At 51.9% G+C, this 20,391-nt stretch overlaps 1 protein-coding gene across 1 annotated transcript in view; it reads left to right on the forward strand.

Moving 5' to 3' along the window:
- LOC149429136 (erlin-2) overlaps positions 1 to 19,253 on the forward strand; it is a 59,158-nt gene extending 39,905 nt beyond the window's left edge. Inside the window, exons 4-10 of the mRNA XM_089666689.1 lie at positions 2,562 to 2,608; positions 7,606 to 7,667; positions 7,804 to 7,929; positions 9,042 to 9,115; positions 12,081 to 12,139; positions 16,666 to 16,757; positions 19,116 to 19,253. Coding sequence (XP_089522815.1) covers positions 2,562 to 2,608; positions 7,606 to 7,667; positions 7,804 to 7,929; positions 9,042 to 9,115; positions 12,081 to 12,139; positions 16,666 to 16,757; positions 19,116 to 19,204 — 549 coding nt within the window. The 3' untranslated portion in view covers positions 19,205 to 19,253. The remainder of the gene's footprint in view (positions 1 to 2,561; positions 2,609 to 7,605; positions 7,668 to 7,803; positions 7,930 to 9,041; positions 9,116 to 12,080; positions 12,140 to 16,665; positions 16,758 to 19,115) is intronic.
- Positions 19,254 to 20,391: the final 1,138 nt, after the last annotated feature.

The raw sequence follows: 20,391 nt of genomic DNA on the forward strand, positions 1-20,391 counted from the left end.
CAGGTGATCAAATACCACCAAAAGAAAGCTCTTTTTGTGTGAAAAAAAGGACGTAAATTTTGTTTGGGTACAGCATTGCATGACCGCGCAATTATCATTTGAATTAGTGCAGCGCCAAACAGCAAAAAAAGGCGTGGTCATTAAGGGGGGTAAATCCTCAGGAGCTCAAGTGGTTAAAGGATTTCTATAAAGGCTTAGCTGGGTACATCCGGATCCGGGTGCGTCCATCTGCAGAAGTCACCAACTGTTAGTGGGATTATAACAAAGTGGAAGCAACTGGGAACAACAGCAACTCAGCCACCAAGTGGTAGGCCACGTCACATGACAGGGCGGGAGTGCGCAGAATTCACCAACTGTCTGCAGAGTCAATAGCTAAAGACCTCCAAACTTGGTGTGGCCTTCAGATGAGCCCAACAACAGTGCGTAGAGAGCTTCATGGAATGGGTTTCCATGGCCGAGCAGCTGCATCCAAGCCTTCCATCACCAAGTGCAATGCAAAGCATCGGATGCCGTGGTGTAAAGCACGCCGCCACTGAACTCTAGAGCAGTGGAGGCGTGTTCTCTGGAGTGACCAATCACGCTTCTCTGTCTGGCAATGCAATGGACGTGTCTGGGTTTGGTGGTGGCCAGGATAACAGTACTTGCCTGACTGCATTGTGCCAAGTGTAAAGCTTGGTGGAGGGGGGATTATGGTGTGGGGTTGTTTTTCAGGGGTTGGGCTTGGCCCCCTAGTTCCAGTGAAGGGAAGGTGACATTTTGGACAATTTCATGCTCCAACTTTGTGGGAAGAGTTTGGGGATGGTCCCTTCCTGTTCCAACATGACTGCCCACCAGTGCACAAAGCAAGGTCCATATAGACATGGAGGAGCCAGTTTGGGGTGGAGGGACTTGACTGTCCTGCACAGAGTCCTGACCTCAACCCCATAGAACACCTTTGGGATGAATTAGAGCGGAGACTGTGAGCCAGGCCTCCTCCCCCGACATCAGTGCCCCTCCCCCGACATCAGTGCCTGACCTGACAAATGTGCTTCTGGAAGAATGGTCCAACCTTCCCATAGACACCCTCCTAAACCTTGTGGACGGCCTTCCCAGAAGAGTTGAAGCTGTTATAGGTGCAAAGGGCGGGGCCAACTCAATATTGAACCCTACAGACTAAGACTGGGGGGCCATTAAAGGTCATGTGTATGGGAAAGGGCGGGGCCAACTCAATATTGAACCCTACAGACTAAGACTGGGGGGCCATTAAAGGTCATGTGCGTGGGAAGGGTGGGACCAACTCAATATTGAACCCTACGGACTAAGACTGGGGGGCCAATAAAGGTCATCTGTGTGGAAAGGGCGGGGCCAACTCAATATTGAACCCTACAGACTAAGACTGGGGGGCCATTAAAGGTCATGTGTGTGGGAAGGGCGGGGCCAACTCAATATTGAACCCTACGGACTAAGACTGGGGGGGCCATTAAAGGTCATGTGCGTGGGAAGGGCGGGGCCAACTCAATATTGAACCCTACGGACTAAGACTGGGGGGCCAATAAAGGTCATCTGTGTGGAAAGGGCGGGGCCAACTCAATATTGAACCCTACAGACTAAGACTGGGGGGGCCATTAAATGTCGTGTGTGTGGAAAGGCCAGCGGCCCGATACTGGGGGCAATATAGTGTATTTTTAACCTCTTCACGCCAGCTGAACGCAAATGTGCGCCCTCCCAGGATCTGGGCCTAGACGCCGAGCGGCCGCACATTTGCGTTCTATTAAAGAACATACGTGCTGAGAGCTCATGCCCTGCCCGCTCCCAGCACACATGTCCGGTACTCACGGAAAGGTCCCGATCTCCTCTTTCGATCTGGACCTTTCCTGATCATGTGACTGCGTGTCACGGCGGTCACATGACCCTAAACCCCGTCTCCTGGTTTCTGAAACCCTTAAAGGGCCGAGAGGCAACCGGCGTGAAGGGGTTAATATGAGTATTGTGCAGTTCGGTCAATGTGCGGTTTATTCAGTATTTCGTATAATTAGGGGGGCCACTCATAGCCCAGTTTCAGGTCATATGAAGGCCTTGTACAAGAACCAGCTTCTAGGGCCCAACCACACAGGCCAATCGCTGGCAGAGAAGCCTCAAGTGGAACTTACCTGTGCTAACTATGTGCATGAGAGCAGCAGCTGTCCCAGGTCTCCTCCTCCTCGTTGGCTGAGGCCGCAGTGGGAGCCATTGCGCTTGTGGAGACCGATACTGCTTTGTATTCCAAGACTCTCGGGGGATCAGGAAGGAATTGTTTCCCCTGCAGGAGGAGATTGGATCGTGCTTTGCTGGGTTTTTTTGCCTTCCTCTGGATCCACTGTGGGTGGAGGATTATAACTTTTTTTTTTTTTTAATGGTTGAACTGGATGGACTTTTGTCTTTTTTCAGCCAGACTAACTATGGAACTCTAAAGTGTTATCAACATTTTGCGCTTCATTAATACGTCTCGCTCTGCAGAATCGGTTGATGACTTATTATATCGCCGCTCCTAATTATTGGAACTTAATTGATCCTTTTTGTTTTGTTTGTTTTTTTTTTTTTAGAGCACTTTACAAACAGATGAAGTGAAGAATGTTCCTTGCGGTACGAGGTAAGATCAGCTCATCGCTTCTCTGGGGCACGCGGGCCGCGGTCATACCAGCAATTCTGCAACAACGTCCATTGGCTTCCTTTAAAGAAGATGGCAGTTGGAGTTCAGCGTTTGTACCATTGGGAAGGTGTGAACAGAACTGCCACTGTGACCCGGTCCCTGTGTACCAGCTGGGGGTTTCTGACAGTTGCCCCGAGGAAAATGCCTCTCCACAATGAGAAAAGGCTTGTAGCCTTATGTACCCATCTACACCCGGGGTGTCCAGCCTGAGGCCCAGGACGGCTACGAATACGGCCTGACACAAAATTACAAACATACTTTTTTTTTTTCTTCTTTTAAATTTTCATTAAAATGCGTTTACACCAGGCTCGGCAAATCCCAGGTTGCCATGGCGACTAGGAATTCCATCCTGGCGCTTGGGTTCACACACTGCCTCCCATAGACTTCGATGCAATAAGGTCTCCCATAGGCTTCGATGCAATAAGGTCTCCCATAGGCTTCGATGCAATAAGGTCTCCCATAGGCTTCGATGCAATAAGGTCTCCCATAGGCTTCGATGCAATAAGGTCTCCCATAGGCTTCGATGCAATAAGGTCTCCCATAGGCTTCGATGCAATAAGGTCTCCCATAGGCTTCGATGCAATAAGGTCTCCCATAGGCTTCGATGCAATAAGGTCTCCCATAGGCTTCGATGCAATAAGGTCTCCCATAGGCTTCGATGCAATAAGGTCTCCCATAGGCTTCGATGCAATAAGGTCTCCCATAGGCTTCGATGCAATAAGGTCTCCCATAGGCTTCGATGCAATAAGGTCTCCCATAGGCTTCGATGCAATAAGGTCTCCCATAGGCTTCGGTGCCGAAGGGTCTCCCATAGGCTTCGGTGCCGAAGGGTCTCCCATAGGCTTCGGTGCCGAAGGGTCTCCCATAGGCTTCGGTGCCGAAGGGTCTCCCATAGGCTTCGGTGCCGAAGGGTCTCCCATAGGCTTCGGTGCCGAAGGGTCTTCCATAGGCTTCGGTGCCGAAGGGTCTCCCATAGACATTGAGGCGCTCCCCTTCATTTTCTAAGCTCTGCAGCAACTGCCATTGCGTAGCGCTCGGTCTGTTTGCCTTTAGTAACCCCTCCACCCCCCCAATGACCCAAGTCTCCCGGGAGCATCTCTATGACTGTTTATTGGAGGAATAACAATTGTGATCTGTGGTGAGATGGATATGACATCAGCCCCATACACTTCTATTACACCCCAGTGACACCGGGTGCATCTCGCCATGTGAGCTGCAAATCGCACCCTATTGTCTGCCATTAAAGCGGTCACATCGGTGCGATTCCCACTTGGTCGGAGCCGCACAGACTTCTAAAGTAGTGCATTTACTCCTGCAGGTGCGACTTGCATAGACATGGGCAGGTGTCACCTCAAGTCTATATCTTACTGACAGCTGAAACCAGTGGTCACTATTCCGGACTCTTACTCTTGGACCTCTCCGCTGCCTTCGACACAGTTGACCTCCTCTCCTCAAAAAGCTCTATTTACTTGGTCTCCATGACTGGACTCTCCGTTGGTTCGAATCTTACCTATCTCACCGCACCTTTGGTGTCGCAACTCTACTTCCTCCTCTCCTCCTCCTACTGCCAGGGTTCCCCAAGGTTCTGTCCTTGGGCCTCTCCTCCTCCTACTGCCGGGGTTCCCCAAGGTTCTGTCCTTGGGCCTCTCCTCCTTCTCCTACTGCCGGGGTTCCCCAAGGTTCTGTCCTTGGGCCTCTCCTCCTCCTCCTCCTCCTACTGCCGGGGTTCCCCAAGGTTCTGTCCTTGGGCCTCTCCTCCTCCTACTGCCGGGGTTCCCCAAGGTTCTGTCCTTGGACCTCTCCTCCTCCTCCTCCTACTGCCGGGGTTCCCCAAGGTTCTGTCCTTGGACCTCTCCTCCTTCTCCTACTGCCGGGGTTCCCCAAGGTTCTGTCCTTTGGACCTCTCCTCCTCCTCCTAATGCCGGGGTTCCCCAAGGTTCTGTCCTTGGACCTCTCCTCCTCCTCCTAATGCCGGGGTTCCCCAAGGTTCTGTCCTTGGACCTCTCCTCCTCCTCCTCCTAATGCCGGTGTTCCCCAAGGTTCTGTCCTTGGACCTCTCCTCTTCCTCCTACTGCCGGGGTTCCCCAAGGATCTGTCCTTTGACCTCTCCTACTGCCGGGGTTCCCCAAGGTTCTGTCCTTGGACCTCTCCTACTCCTCCTACTGCCAGGGTTCCCCAAGGTTCTGTCCTTGGACCTCTCCTCCTTCTCCTACTGCCGGGGTTCCCCAAGGTTCTGTCCTTGGACCTCTCCTCCTCCTCCTCCTCCTAATGCCGGTGTTCCCCAAGGTTCTGTCCTTGGACCTCTCCTCCTCCTCCTAATGCCGGTGTTCCCCAAGGTTCTGTCCTTGGACCTCTCCTCCTCCTCCTACTGCCGGGGTTCCCCAAAGGATCTGTCTTTGGACCTCTCCTCCTCCTGCCGGGGTTCCCCAAGGTTCTGTCCTTGGACCTCTCCTATTCTCCATCTACACTTCTTCCTTGGGTCAGCTGATAGCTTCCCATGTTTTCAATACCATCTTCATGCAGATGACACAAATCTATCTCTCTGCTCCTCAGCTCACCCCTTCAGTTTCCTCCCGTGTCACCGATTTACTAACAGACATATCAGACTGGAGGTCACTCCACTTCCTACAACTCAATCTATCCAAAACTGAGCTCATAATATTACCTCCCCCACGTGCCTCTTCCCCACGTGAACCCTGGATTCTGAACTATCATTTCAGGCCCACATCCAATCCCTGTCCAAATCATACCGCCTCATCCTCCGCAACCAATTATACCACAAAGCTCCTAATTCACTCCCTGGTCATCCTCACCTCGACTACTGAAACTCCTCCTCATTGCCGTACCTTTACATAGGCCACACCCCCTCCCGTCCATCATGGATACTGCTGCCAGACTCATCCACCTTACTAACAAACACTCCACTGCCCTCCACTCAGTGTCCTCCACCCCTCTCTGCCAATCCCTCCACTGACCTCCATTCCGTGTCCTCCTCCCCTCTCTGCCAATCCCTCCACTGACTTCCACTCAGTGTCCTCCACCCCCCTCTGCCAATCCCTCCACTGACCTCCATTCAGTGTCCTCCTCCCCTCTCTACCAATCCCTCCACTGACCTCCACTCAGTGTCCTCCTCCCCTCTCTACCAACCCCTCCACTGACCTCCGTTCAGTGTCCTCCACCCCCCTCTGCCAATCCCTCCACTGACCTCCATTCAGTGTCCTCCACCCCTCTCTGCCAATCCCTCCACTGACCTCCACTCAGTGTCCTCCACCCCTCTCTACCAATCCCTCACTGACCTCCACTCAGTGTCCTCCACCCCTCTCTGCCAATCCCTCCACTGACCTCCACTCAGTGTCCTCCACCCCTCTCTACCAATCCCTCACTGACCTCCACTCAGTGTCCTCCTCCTCTCTCTACCAATCCCTCACTGACCTCCACTCAGTGTCCTCCACCCCTCTCTACCAACCCCTCCACTGACCTCCGTTCAGTGTCCTCCACCCCCCTCTGCCAATCCCTCCACTGACCTCCATTCAGTGTCCTCCACCCCTCTCTGCCAATCCCTCCACTGACCTCCACTCAGTGTCCTCCACCCCTCTCTACCAATCCCTCACTGACCTCCACTCAGTGTCCTCCACCCCTCTCTGCCAATCCCTCCACTGACCTCCACTCAGTGTCCTCCACCCCTCTCTACCAATCCCTCACTGACCTCCACTCAGTGTCCTCCCTCCTCTCTCTACCAATCCCTCACTGACCTCCACTCAGTGTCCTCCACCCCTCTCTGCCAATCCCTCCACTGACCTCCACCCAGTGTCCTCCACCCCTCTCTGCCAATCCCTCCACTGACCTCCACCCAGTGTCCTCCACCCCTCTCTGCCAATCCCTCCACTGACCTCCACTCAGTGTCCTCCACCCCTCTCTGCCAATCCCTCCACTGACCTCCACTCAGTGGTCCTCCACCCCCCCTCTGCCAATCCCTCCACTGACCTCCACTCAGTGTCCTCCACCCCTCTCTACCAATCCCTCACTGACCTCCACTCAGTGTCCTCCTCCTCTCTCTACCAATCCCTCACTGACCTCCACTCAGTGTCCTCCACCCCTCTCTGCCAATCCCTCCACTGACCTCCACCCAGTGTCCCTCCACCCCTCTCTGCCAATCCCTCCACTGACCTCCACCCAGTGTCCTCCACCCCCTCTCTGCCAATCCCTCCACTGACCTCCACTCAGTGTCCTCCACCCCTCTCTGCCAATCCCTCCACTGACCTTCACTCAGTGTCCTCCACCCCCCTCTGCCAATCCCTCCACTGACCTCCACTCCCCCAACAAATAAAATTCAAAATACTAACAACAACTTACAGGGCCATCCACAACCCGGCCCCCAGCGACATCACCAACCTGGTCTCAAAATATCAACCAAACCGCTCTCTTCGATCCTCCCAAGACCTTCTGCTCTCTAGTTCCGGTGTCACCTTCTCCCATGCTCTCCTCCAGACTTCTCCCATCCTATGGAACTTCCTACCCCAATCTGTCTGGCTATCTCCTAATCTATCCACCTTTAGACGATTCCTAAAAACGTTTAAAGAAGTCTATCCTGCTTCTACCTAGAAAACTGCCATTTATTTCCTCCATCAGCTCCTCCCCCACAGCTATTACCTTTTGTATCACTCAAGCCTTCCTCCTAGATTGTAAGCTCCCAGGATCAGGGCCCTCTGTGTCCTCTTGTACCGTATTGTAACTGTAATGTCTGCCTTCATTTTGTACAGCGCTGCGCACACTGTTGGCGCCATATAAATCCTGTATCATAATCATATGACATCCGACTTTGAAATTGTGCGACTTCACTGGAAGCCGAACGATTTCAAAGTTGACTCAGTGTGACTGGGACCTCCGTGCCCTCCGCTCTGCGCTCCTCTCATCCTTTCCATGTCTCTTCCTCCTAGTGGTGGAGTGATGATCTACATTGACCGGATAGAAGTGGTGAATTTCCTCATTTCCAATGCAGGTGAGCAGCTGCTTCCATCAGCCAATCTGTTCTTCCGTCATATGAAGCGCCATTAAGATTTATTTCATTTTGGATGTCGTCCGGTTGGTGAAATGTTTGTTTTTTTTTTCTTCTTTCTCTGATTGGCTCCCCCTAGTGTACGACATAGTGAAGAACTACACCGCCGACTATGACAAGGCCTTAATATTCAACAAGATCCACCACGAGCTCAACCAGTTCTGCAGCGTCCACACCTTGCAGGAAGTTTACATCGAGCTGTTCGGTGAGTCAGTGCGTCACTTTCACCGCCAGAGACGGTTTTTGCCTTTTTTTAAATCATTTTAGGCCTGAAGATGAATAACCCCCTCCTCCTCCCCCTCCCCCCCCCTCCTCCCATTCTCCTCCCACCCCCCCCCCCCCTCCTCCCCTCCTGAATGTTCATCCCTCACACAGAAATGATCGGTCTAACAATGGAATGTTCGCCCCTCACACAGAAATGATCGGTCTAACAATGGAATGTTGGCCCCTCACACAGAAATGATCGGTCTAACAATGGAATGTTGGCCCCTCACACAGAAATGATCGGTCTAACAATGGAATGTTGGCCCCTCACACAGAAATGATCGGTCTAACAATGGAATGTTGGCCCCTCACACAGAAATGATCGGTCTAACAATGGAATGTTGGCCCCTCACACAGAAATGATCGGTCTAACAATGGAATGTTCGCCCCTCACACAGAAATGATCGGTCTAACAATGGAATGTTGGCCCCTCACACAGAGATGATCGGTCTAACAATGGAATGTTCGGTGTAACACTGAGAGACAGAATACAACAACAAATTCAGCAGAAATGCGTCTAACAAATGATGACGGATCTGCATGTTCATGAGGGAAAGAAGGATTTGATCCCCTTCACAAAACATGACTTAGTACTTGGTGGCCAATCCCTTGTTGGCAATCGCAGAGGTCAGACGTTTCCTGGAGTTGGCCCCCAGGTTCGCACACATCTCAGGAGGGATTTTGGCCCACTCCTCTTGGCAGATCCTCTCCAAGTCATTAAGGTTTGGTGGCTGACGTTTGGCAACTCGAATTTTTCAGCTCCTCCACAGATTTTCAGTCGGATGAAGGTCTGGAGACTGGCTAGGCCCACTCCAGGACCTTAATGTGGTGCTTCTTGAGCCGCTCCTTTTGTTGCCTTGGCCGTGTGTTTTGGGTCATTGTCATGCTGGACACCCATCCACCACCCATTTTCAATGCCCTGGCTGAGGGAAGAAGGTTCTCACCAAGGAAGGGGGGGGGAGGAGGCTTGTTTGAGTTGTAAAGCACTCTGTTACGTCTTGCTGGGAAGATGACGGAGATCCTCCTGACCTGGACGTCCTTTTCTCTTCACAGATCAGATAGATGAGAACCTCAAGCTGGCTCTCCAACAAGACCTGAATTCCATGGCCCCCGGACTGATCATCCAGGTATGGCGGAGAGATTTGGAATACTTCTTAGAGTGGTGTAAACCCGTCCATGTCCCCTCAGGGCGGGGTCTCCAAACTGCCTAACAAAAGGGCCTATTTACTGGGCTTTAGGGGCCGGACTGTGGCCAGTGGGAGAAGATAATGCCCCGGCATTAGTAGCCCACCATTGGTTTTAATGGGCAGAATAGTGCCCCATTGTTGGTGTCAGTAAGAAGAATAGTGATCCGTTGATGTCAGAAGAATAGTGCCCCGTTGATGGTGTCAGTAAGGAACTGGTGCTCCATCATTGACAGTTGGTGGGATAGTGCCTCAAGGGCCAGATGAAGGCAAGCAAAGGGCCACAGTTTGGAGACCACTGCCTTAAGAGGATAAAGAGAGATGAAACAAATCCTCCTACATAAGTTGTACCTGTTTATCTGTAGCTTCTCTTCTCTATATCCACTTAAAGTGCTGAGTTTATAAAGCTTGTCTGAGAGTTCAGAAAAAAAGGGTGTGGGGAGCTGAAGTTACACACGGCAGAGTTCAGTGAGGAGAGCTCTGAGAGCTGATTGGAGGGAAAAGACCCCCCCCCCCCTCCACAGAGCTCACAGGAACAGAGCTGATGCTGTCACTCTGCTAGAGGTCCCTCCCCTGTCACCATTTTTTTTTTTTTTCTTTGGTGTCAGGAAAACTTGTCACATCTCTTACATCACAGCCCCTCCTTCACATCACAGCCCCCCTTCACATCACAGCCCCCTCCTTCACATCACAGCCCCCCCTTCACATCACAGCCCCTCCTTCACATCACAGCCCCCCCTTCACATCACAGCCCCCTCCTTCACATCACAGCCCCCCCCCGTCACATTAAAGCCCTCTTTTACATCAGTCCCCCTTTACATAGCTGCTCCCCTTTATATTTGTCCCCCCTCCTACATTACAGCCCCCCTTTCACATCAAAGCCCCCCCCTTTACAGTATAGCCCCCCCTTTACATTACAGGGCACCCTGTTACATCTTAGTGCTCCCCGCCTTTACATCAATCCCCCCCTTACATAACAGTCCACTCTTTGCATAAGACAACCTGCCTAAACAGCACAGCTCCCCGTTTCTTTGCATCAGTGTGCAGATCCCCCCTTCCAGTCCCTCACTCAGTAGTAACCCCCAGCTCTGCCGATCCCCCGCTCAGTAGTAACCCCCAGCTCTGCCGATCCCCCGCTCAGTAGTAACCCCCAGCTCTGCCGATGCCCCGCTCAGTAGTAACCCCCCAGCTCTGCCGATCCCCCGCTCAGTAGTAACCCCCCAGCTCTGCCGATCCCCCGCTCAGTAGTAACCCCCCCAGCTCTGCTGATCCCCCGCTCAGTAGTAACCCCCCAGCTCTGCCGATCCCCCGCTCAGTAGTAACCCCCCCAGCTCTGCTGATCCCCCGCTCAGTAGCAACCCCCCAGCTCTGCCGATCCCCCCGCTCAGTAGCAACCCCCCAGCTCTGCCGATCCCCTGCTCAGTAGCAACCCCCCAGCTCTGCCGATCCCCTGCTCAGTAGCAACCCCCCAGCTCTGCCGATCCCCCGCTCAGTAGCAACCCCCCAGCTCTGCCGATCCCCCTCTCAGTAGTAACCCCCCAGCTCTGCCGATCCCCCGCTCAGTAGTTACCCCCAGCTCTGCCGATCCCCCGCTCAGTAGTAACCCCAACTCTGCTGATCCCCCCTCAGTAGTAACCCCCAGCTCTACAGCCTCCCCAATAATAATCTACAACCCCCCCCCAATAGTAACCCCCAGCTCTGCTGATCCCCCACTCAGTAGTACCCCCAAGCTCTGCGAATCCCCCAACCCCTCAGTAGTAACCCCCTGCTCTGCTGATCACCCAGCTCTGATTTCCCGCTCAGTAGTAACCCCCAGCTCTGTTGATTCCCTGCTCAGTAGTAACCCCCAGCTCTGCTGATCCCCCTGCTCAGTATTAACCCCCAGCTCTGCTGATCCCCCTGCTCAGTATTAACCCCCAGCTCTGCTGATCCCCCTGCTCAGTATTAACCCCCAGCTCTGCTGATCCCCCTGCTCAGTATTAACCCCCAGCTCTGCTGATCCCCCTGCTCAGTAGTAACCCCCAGCTCTGCTGATCCCCCTGCTCAGTAGTAACCCCAAGCTCTGCTAATCCTCTTGTTTGTTGATCCTCCCCTCTCTCCAGTCCCCGCTTACTTACCGCTATATTGCTCCCATGCAGTGCACCACATGTGACATTGCTACTTTCTCCTGCTCCGGTCCTGCATCTCTGCTGATCCTCTGCTGCTCAATCTTCTCTTTCTGGTCCCCGCTCACCTTTTCACTATAGTGTTCCCATGTGGCACACCACGTCGCGTTGGTCGCACATTTGCATTCTATTTAACCCCTTCGCGCCGGCACCTCCCGGCCATTTAAGGGTTTCAGAAGCCGGGAGGCGGGGCGGGGTTTAGGGTCATGTGGTCGCATGATCAGGAAAGGTCCCAATCGAAAGAGGAGATTGGGACCTTTCCGTAAGTACAGGACATCTGTCCTGGGAGCGTGCAGGACGCGCTCTCAGCATATATGTCTTTTTTTAATAGAACGCAAATGTGCGGCCGCTTGGCGTCTAGGCCCAGAACCCGGGAAGCTGCACGTTTGCGTTCGGCCGGCGCCAAGAGGTTAAAAAAAAGCATATGTGCTGAGAGCGCTCCCAGCACACACGTTCGGTACTCACGGAAAAGTCCCGATCTCCTCTTTTGATCAGGACCTTTCCCGATCATGTGACCGCCGTGACAGCGAATCACGGCGGTCACATGACCCTAAAACCCGCCTCGCCTCCCCCAACCCCTCAGTAGCTTCTGGAACTCTTAAAGGGCCGGGAGGCGCCGGTGCCAAGGGGGTAAACCAGGCCTAAAGAATGTGTTTTTGATTGGGTGCATTTGGTCACATTTTTTTAGTTGGTTTATTTTTATGGACAAATTTGGAAATTTGTTGAATTCTGCTTATTTTCAGGCTGTCCGAGTCACAAAACCAAACATTCCAGAATCGATCCGAAGAAACTACGAGCTCATGTAAGATGCTGCATTGTTAATTATATCGTTGTTGCTGTTGGTGATGTTTATCGCCGTTTCCCATGATGCTATAGAAAAAATTACAAAGATTAAAGGACAAATCAGTAGAAAAACACGTTGTCAAAACACGTGACAGGAACAAGATCTGATACCCGGGAGATCGAATTCCCCACCCCGGTATTTGAAAGTGGATCTAGAAGCGGATTTAGAAGTTAAGGCATATTTAACCCCTTGCCTACAGGGCACTTCTACCCCCTTCCTGCCTACAGGGCACTTCTACCCCCTTCCTGCCTACAGGGCGCTTCTACCCCCTTCCTGCCTACAGGGACTTCTACCCCCTTCCTGCCTACAGGGACTTCTACCCCCTTCCTGCCTACAGGGCACTTCTACCCCCTTCCTGCCTACAGGGCACTTCTACCCCCTTCCTGCCTACAGGGCACTTCTACCCCCTTCCTGCCTACAGGGCACTTCTACCCCCTTCCTGCCTACAGGGCACTTCTACCCCCTTCCTGCCTACAGGGCACTTCTACCCCCTTCCTGCCTACAGGGCACTTCTACCCCCTTCCTGCCACTTCTACCCCCTTCCTGCCTACCAGGCACTTCTACCCCCTTCCTGCCACTTCTACCCCCTTCCTGCCCACCGGGCACTTCTACCCCCTTCCTGCCTACCGGGCACTTCTACCCCCTTCCTGCCCACCGGGCACTTCTACCCCCTTCCTGCCTACCGGGCACTTCTATCCCCTTCCTGCCCACTGGGCACTTCTACCCCCTTCCTGCCCACCGGGCACTTCTACCCCCTTCCTGCCTACCGGGCGCTTCTACCCCCTTCCTGCCTACAGGGCGCTTCTACCCCTTCCTGCCTACAGGGAGCTTCTACCCCCTTCCTGCCCACCGGGCGCTTCTACCCCCTTCCTGCCCACCGGGCGCTTCTACCCCCTTCCTGCCTACCGGGCGCTTCTACCCCCTTCCTGCCTACCGGGCGCTTCTACCCCCTTCCTGCCTACCGGGCGCTTCTACCCCTTCCTGCCTACCGGGCGCTTCTACCCCCTTCCTGCCTACCGGGCGCTTCTACCCCCTTTCTGCCACTTCTACCCCATTTCTGCCACTTCTACCCCCTTCCTGCCTACCGGGCACATCCTACCCCCTTCCTGCCCAACGGGCACTTCTACCTCCTTCCTGCCTACCGGACACTTCTACCCCCTTTCTGCCTACAGGGCACTTCTACCCCCTTTCTGCCTACAGGGCACTTCAACCCCCTTCCTGCCTACAGGGCACTTCTACCCCCTTCCTGCCTACCGGGCACTTCTACCCCCTTCCTGCCTACCGGGCACTTCTACCCCCTTCCTGCCTACAGGGCACTTCTACCCCCTTCCTGCCTACAGGGCACTTCTACCCCCTTCCTGCCTACAGGGCACTTCTACCCCCTTTCTGCTACAGGGCACTTCTACCCCCTTCCTGCCTACCGGGCACTTCTACCCCCTTCCTGCCTACCGGGCACTTCTACCCCCTTCCTGCCCACCGGGCACTTCTACCCCCTTCCTGCCTACCGGGCACTTCTACCCCCTTCCTGCCTACCGGGCACTTCTACCCCCTTCCTGCCTACAGGGCACTTCTACCCCCTTCCTGCCTGCCGGGCACTTCTACCCCCTTCCTGCCTGCCGGGCACTTCTACCCCCTTCCTGCCTACCGGGCACTTCTACCCCCTTCCTGCCTACCGGGCACTTCTACCCCCTACCGGGCACCTCTACCCCCTTCCTGACACTTCTACCCCCTTCCTGCCTACCGGGCACTTCTACCTCCTTCCTGCCCACCGGGCACTTCTACCTCCTTCCTGCCCACCGGCACTTCTACCTCCTTCCTGCCCACCGGGCACTTCTACCCCCTTCCTGCCTACCGGGCACTTCTACCCCCTTCCTGCCTACCGGACACTTCTACCCCCTTCCTGCCTACAGGGCACTTCTACCCCCTTCCTGTCTGCCGGGCACTTCTACCCCCTTCCTGCCTACAGGGCACTTCTACCCCCTTCCTGCCTACAGGGCACTTCTACCCCCTTCCTGTCCAGGCCAATTTTCAGCTTTCAGCGCTGCCACGCTTTGACAATTGTGTGGTTATGCAACACTGTACCCCTATGAAATTTTTATCAGTTTTTTGAGACAGAGCTTGATTTTGGTGGTATTTCATCACCTCTGGGGGTTTTTATTTTTTGCTAAACAAACCAAAAGCAACTGAAAATTTTGAAAAATTTTCTCTTAGTTTTTGTTATAAATTTTTATAAATTAAGTGATTTTTCTCCTTCACTGATGTGCGCTAATGAGGCTGCAGAGATGGGCACTGATAGGCTGCACTGGTAGGTGGCACTGAGGGCACTCATAGGCGGCACTGATTGGCAGCACTGATAGGTGGCACTGACTGGCACTGATAGTGCCCATCTGAGCTGCCTTTTAGTGTTACCTGATATGTGGCACTGATGGGCACTGGCAGGTGTCATGGATGAGCGCTGACACTGACAGGTGGCACTGATGGGGCTACACTGATGATCAGTGTACATGTCCCGTCTGAGGAATGCCGATTACCGGCTCTCCTCTCCTCTGTCAGCGTGACAGCTCGTGAGGAGAGAAATGCCAATAACTGACATTTCCCTGTTTACATGTGATCAGCTGTGATTGGACACAGCTGATCACATGATCGAGCCGACATTTTTGGCTCTTTCCGTTGATCCGCTGTGTCCGAGGGACACAGTGCACTGACGATCGTCGCACTGCGCGCTCCCAGAGCCACGCACGCGCGGTTAGAGTGGGAGGACGTTCATATGACGTCCTCCCAGAACGAGAGAATCGCCTTGCACCCGTCATTCCCTTATATGGCGGGCGGGAGGCGGTTAAACACAAGAACAAAAAATATTTTTATTATGTATAATTGTATTCCACTTTTTAATTCATCTCATGAATTTTAGCCCAGGTTCACACCGACGCGGTGTGGAATTTGCAGCGTTTTCAGTGCGAATTCCGCAGCGCACCCCGTTCGTGCGAACCGCTGCGGGTGTGTATGTTAAGTTAACCCCCCGAAATCGGTCTGCAAAACGCGGTGCGATGCGCAGAATCTGATCTCATAGGTGTGAATACCCGTGTGATCCGATTCTAGTGCGGACCCAAGAAAAAGTTCCTGCACATTCTTGGTGCGGTGGGATTACAGCCATACAAAATGTACGGGTCCGATCGCACCGCACACAAATCACATGTGATCTGCAGGGAATGCGGGGCGGTTTCTGTACGAATCACATGCGATATACCGCACGGCATGTATTTGAACCCCGGGCTGAATGAAGATGAATTTAAAAAGGCAGTTTTTTTTAAATTGGGTGCCCAGAATCGCAAGAAAGAAAGATAAACAAAACCGGGATGACACATTAGAAGTGTAAGAACAGAAAATCTGTTCGCTGGACCCAGGTCACTTTGGGTGGGGGGCCCATGGAACACAGCTCACTTTGGAGGGGTGGGGAGACCCCTGTCTCAGCTCCCCATATCCCTCTTATGTGTAAGTCACCCTGTGCCTGTTAGGGGTACAGGGTGATCTGTCCTATTATTGGGGTGGGGGGTTGAGGATTGTTTAATGCGATGTGGTGCATCCCATTGTTCTATTGTGTGTCTAGCTTGGGAGCAAACTATTATGGGTTGTTTGTGTATTGGCTTGGTGGGGGGTGTCTCCAGCAGCCCTCCCTGCTCATGGGACTGTCTGTTGGAGTGTCTCTTGTTACTAAAGGTAGATTGCCCCGCCCTGTGTCATTATGCAGGGAGGGGGGATTGTTCCCTTGAATGTATATATCTTGTATCTGTGTAAAAATAAAGTAGTCTATTTCCTGGTTTACTTCAAGATTGGTGTGGTCTAGTCTTGTATGGTCAGCGGTGGTGTCTGTGGTCGGTGTTCGGACGGGGAAGCGGGAGTCTAATGGAAGTAGCGCAGTCGGGGTCGGTTACGTTACAGCTTTGCTTTAGGCGTGACTTCCCTTTTTGGAAGTATTTCACCAAAATTAATAATTTTGTTGCAGGAGTTGCTGAAAATCTGACTTGTATCTCAGTGCAGACTTCAGGGAAAATCAGTGGTCACTTCCCACTAGTGTGATTGGCCATTTCTTACGGGGGGGCGGGGTGTTCCATATACCATCTGTGTACAGAATGCCTCCAGGCAGCCATCTTGAATTTGACAGAAAATGACAGCGGCTGCAGACTGGGAAGGAAAGGTCATTTTTCATAACATTCAGTTACAATGTGACTCGAGTCACAATTATATAAGATACATTATTTTTTTTTCCCCGCAGAAGTGGAGTTCCCCTTTACAGAGAACACGGGACGTCTGTAGAATGTTCCTGCAACTACCAGTTGTAATATCAAGCAAAAAAATTGTGTTTACAGAAATATGTCGAGTTCTGACCAGTTCAGGGAAGGAACGAACTTTGTGATGAAATGACACCGACAGACCGTTACCCTGTGTTGTGCCTGTGCGTGACTGCCATTGTCTTCCATTTACAGGGAAAGTGAGAAGACCAAACTGCTGATTGCTGCCCAGAAGCAGAAGGTGGTGGAGAAGGAGGCGGAGACTGAGAGGAAGAAGGCTGTGATTGGTGCGTCACCCAATCCACTGTGATTTAATTACAAGTTCACATTGAGGTTTATATTCACTTTGAAGTGTTTGTAATCCTCAGACATGAAATGTGAGCAAAGCACATCCCTCTATAGTGTGTATTTGCCTCAGTCCAGAGCACTAAGTGTCATTTCTGTCTGCTGCCTCCTTCCCCTGTTATCGACATGAGTCACATCTGACAAGTGTTCCTGACCCCAAGAGAAAAATGACAGGGGAGGGAGCTCCAGCACACAGCTTGTGATTGATTGGTTTAGAACTTTAGATCAAAGCATCTTCATGGGTTAGAATGGCCCAGTCACAGTCCAGACCCAAATCCAATGGAGAATCTGTGGCCAGACCTGAGAATTGCTGTTCCCAGACGCCCTCCATCCAATCTGACAGCTTGAGGGATTCTGCAAAGAAGAACGGGCAGAAATGTCCCTCTCTAGATGTGCAAAGAGACATCCCCAAAAAGACTTGCAGCTGGAATGGCAGCCAAAGGGGGTCCTACAAAGTATTGACTCCGGGGGGGGGGGGGGGGCGAATACAAATTTCACAGATTTATTGCTCAGAAATGTTGGAAACCATTTCTCACTCTCCTTCCACTTCACAATTATGTGCCACTTTGTGTCGGTCCATCACATCCAATCCCTATAGATACATTGTAACATGACAACATGGGGGGGGAGGGGAATACATTGTAACATGACAACATGGGGGGGGGAGGGGAATACATTGTAACATGACAACATGGGGGACATTTCAGGGGGATACATTGTAACATGACAACATGGGGGACATTTCAGGGGGGATACATTGTAACATGACAACATGGGGGACATTTCAGGGGGGAGGGGGAATACATTGTAACATGACAACATGGGGGACATTTCAAGGGGGATACATTGTACATGACAACATGGGGGACATTTCAGGGGGGAGGGGAATACATTGTAACATGACAACATGGGGGACATTTCAGGGGGGAGGGGGAATACATTGTAACATGACAACATGGGGGGGGGGAGGGGAATACATTGTAACATGACAACATGGGGGACATTTCAGGGGGGAGGGGAATACATTGTAACATGACAACATGGGGGACATTTCAGGGGGGAGGGGAATACATTGTAACATGACAACATGGGGGACATTTCAGGGGGGATACATTGTAACATGACAACATGGGGACATTTCAGGGGGGGAGGGGAATACATTGTAACATGACAACATGGGGGACATTTCAAGGGGGATACATTGTAACATGACAACATGGGGGACATTTCAGGGGGATACATTGTAACATGACAACATGGGGGACATTTCAGGGGGGAGGGGAATACATTGTAACATGACAACATGGGGACATTTCAGGGGGGAGGGGAATACATTGTAACATGACAACATGGGGGACATTTCAGGGGGAGGGGATACATTGTAACATGACAGCATGGAGGACATTTCAGGGGGGAGGGGAATACATTGTAACATGACAACATGGGGGACATTTCAGGGGGGGAGGGGGATACATTGTAACATGACAACATGGGGGACATTTCAGGGGGGGGGGATACATTGTAACATGACAACATGGGGGACATTTCAGGGGGGAGGGGGATACATTGTAACATGACAACATGGGGGACATTTCAGGGGGGGAGGGGGATACATTGTAACATGACAACATGGGGGAAATTTCAGGGGGGAGGGGGGATACATTGGAACATGACAACATGGGGGACAATTCAGGGGGGGAGGGGGATACATTGTAACATGACAACATGGGGGGGGGATACATTGTAACATGACAGCATGGAGGACATTTCAGGGGGGAGGGGAATACATTGTAACATGACAGCATGGGGGACATTTCAGGGGGGGGGAATACATCGTAACATGACAACATGGGGGACATTTCAGGGGGGAGGGGGATACATTGTAACATGACAACATGGGGGACATTTCAGGGGGAGGGGGGATACATTGTAACATGACAACATGGGGGACATTTCAGGGGGAGGGGGGGATACATTGTAACATGACAACATGGGGGACATTTCAGGGGGGGAGGGGGATACATTGTAACATGACAACATGGGGACATTTCAGGGGGAGGGGGGGATACATTGTAACATGACAACATGGGGGACATTTCAGGGGGGAGGGGGATACATTGTAACATGACAACATGGGGGACATTTCAAGGGGAGGGGGGGATACATGTAACATGACAACATGGGGGACATTTCAGGGGGGGGGGAAGACTTTCAAGGCTCTGTGTATACTGTCATACAGCCAGCGTGGACCTTTATTGATTATTATGTCATTTTTTATCTTTCCTTTTCCGGATCTCCAGAGGCAGAGAAAGTGGCCCAAGTTGCAGAGATCAAATATGGACAGAAGGTAATGGAAAAAGAAAACCGAGAAGAAGATCTCCGAAATTGAAGGTGAGTGGAACAAAAAAACTGTGGTGGCAAACAAAGCGACTTGTTCCTCTGTACAGCTACAAAAATAGTACAAGCGGTGCGCCGAAACGAAAATTCTGCACCAAAACTGATAATTCAGGATGCAATTGGCCGAAAAATGAAACTGAAATGGAAAGGGTTTTTTTTTTTTTTTTTTCATATTTTTATTATAGAATTGTATTCTATTCAACTTTTTAATTCATGAATTTAAAGGAATATGAATTTTAAAAAATACAATCCAGTATTTTAAAATAACATTTGTTTTTTTTAAGTAACACAGAAAAAATGGACAGAAAATAAAATTTAATAATATATATAAAATTGAAAAAACTTAAAGGATAAGTTCACTTAAAAAAAAAAAATGCCCATTTTTTTGCAGGTAAAAAAATGCGTTCACTTTTTTTTTTTTTTTTTTTTAAAGCCTGGAAATCGCTTGCTGTTCAAGGCGAATTTTAGATTTTTCACACACGTTAAAAACAGAATTTTTTGCTAGAAAATTACTTAGAACCACCAAACATTTTATATTTTCTGAAAGTAGAGGCCCTAGATGAGGGTGTCAAATTCCATTCCATCACAGGCCGGATCAGCATTATGGTTGCCCTCAAAGGGCCAGTTGTATCTGTAAGATTGGATGTCCAGAGCACCCCCCCCATTACATCAGATGTCAAGAATCCCCCACCCTCCTTGACATCAATGTGCACCCTCTTTTGGGGGCGGAGCTGGAAAGCAGAAACTGCAGGGTCTGGAGGAGGACCAGAGGAGGGGTGGAGTCAGTTAGCAGCAGAGTCTGTTGAATGCTGAGACCAGGGGAGGCAGAGATGAGGGGGTGCAGCAGCTGCACTGAGAGGTGCAGGATTTGGCAGAAGAATTCTGCCCCCCACCTGTCCCACCCCCCCCTCCTGTGACACCGTGTCCCACGCCCCCTCCTGTGACACTGCCCCCAACCTGTCCCACCCCCCTCATGTGACACTGCCCTCAACCTGTTTCACCCCCCCCCTCCTGTGACAGTACCCCCCACCTGTCCCGCCCCCCCTCCTATGACACTGCCCCCCACCTTTTCCGCCCCCCCCTCCTGTGACATTGCCCCCCACATGTCTGGCCCCCCTCCTGTGACACTGCCCCAACCTGTCCCGTCCCCCCTCCTGTGACATTGCCCCCCAACCTGTT

The sequence above is a fragment of the Staurois parvus genome, unplaced genomic scaffold (assembly GCF_062004578.1).
Source record: "Staurois parvus isolate SC_StPar_1 unplaced genomic scaffold, SC_StPar_1.0 ptg002780l, whole genome shotgun sequence".
NCBI lineage: Eukaryota > Metazoa > Chordata > Amphibia > Anura > Ranidae > Staurois > Staurois parvus.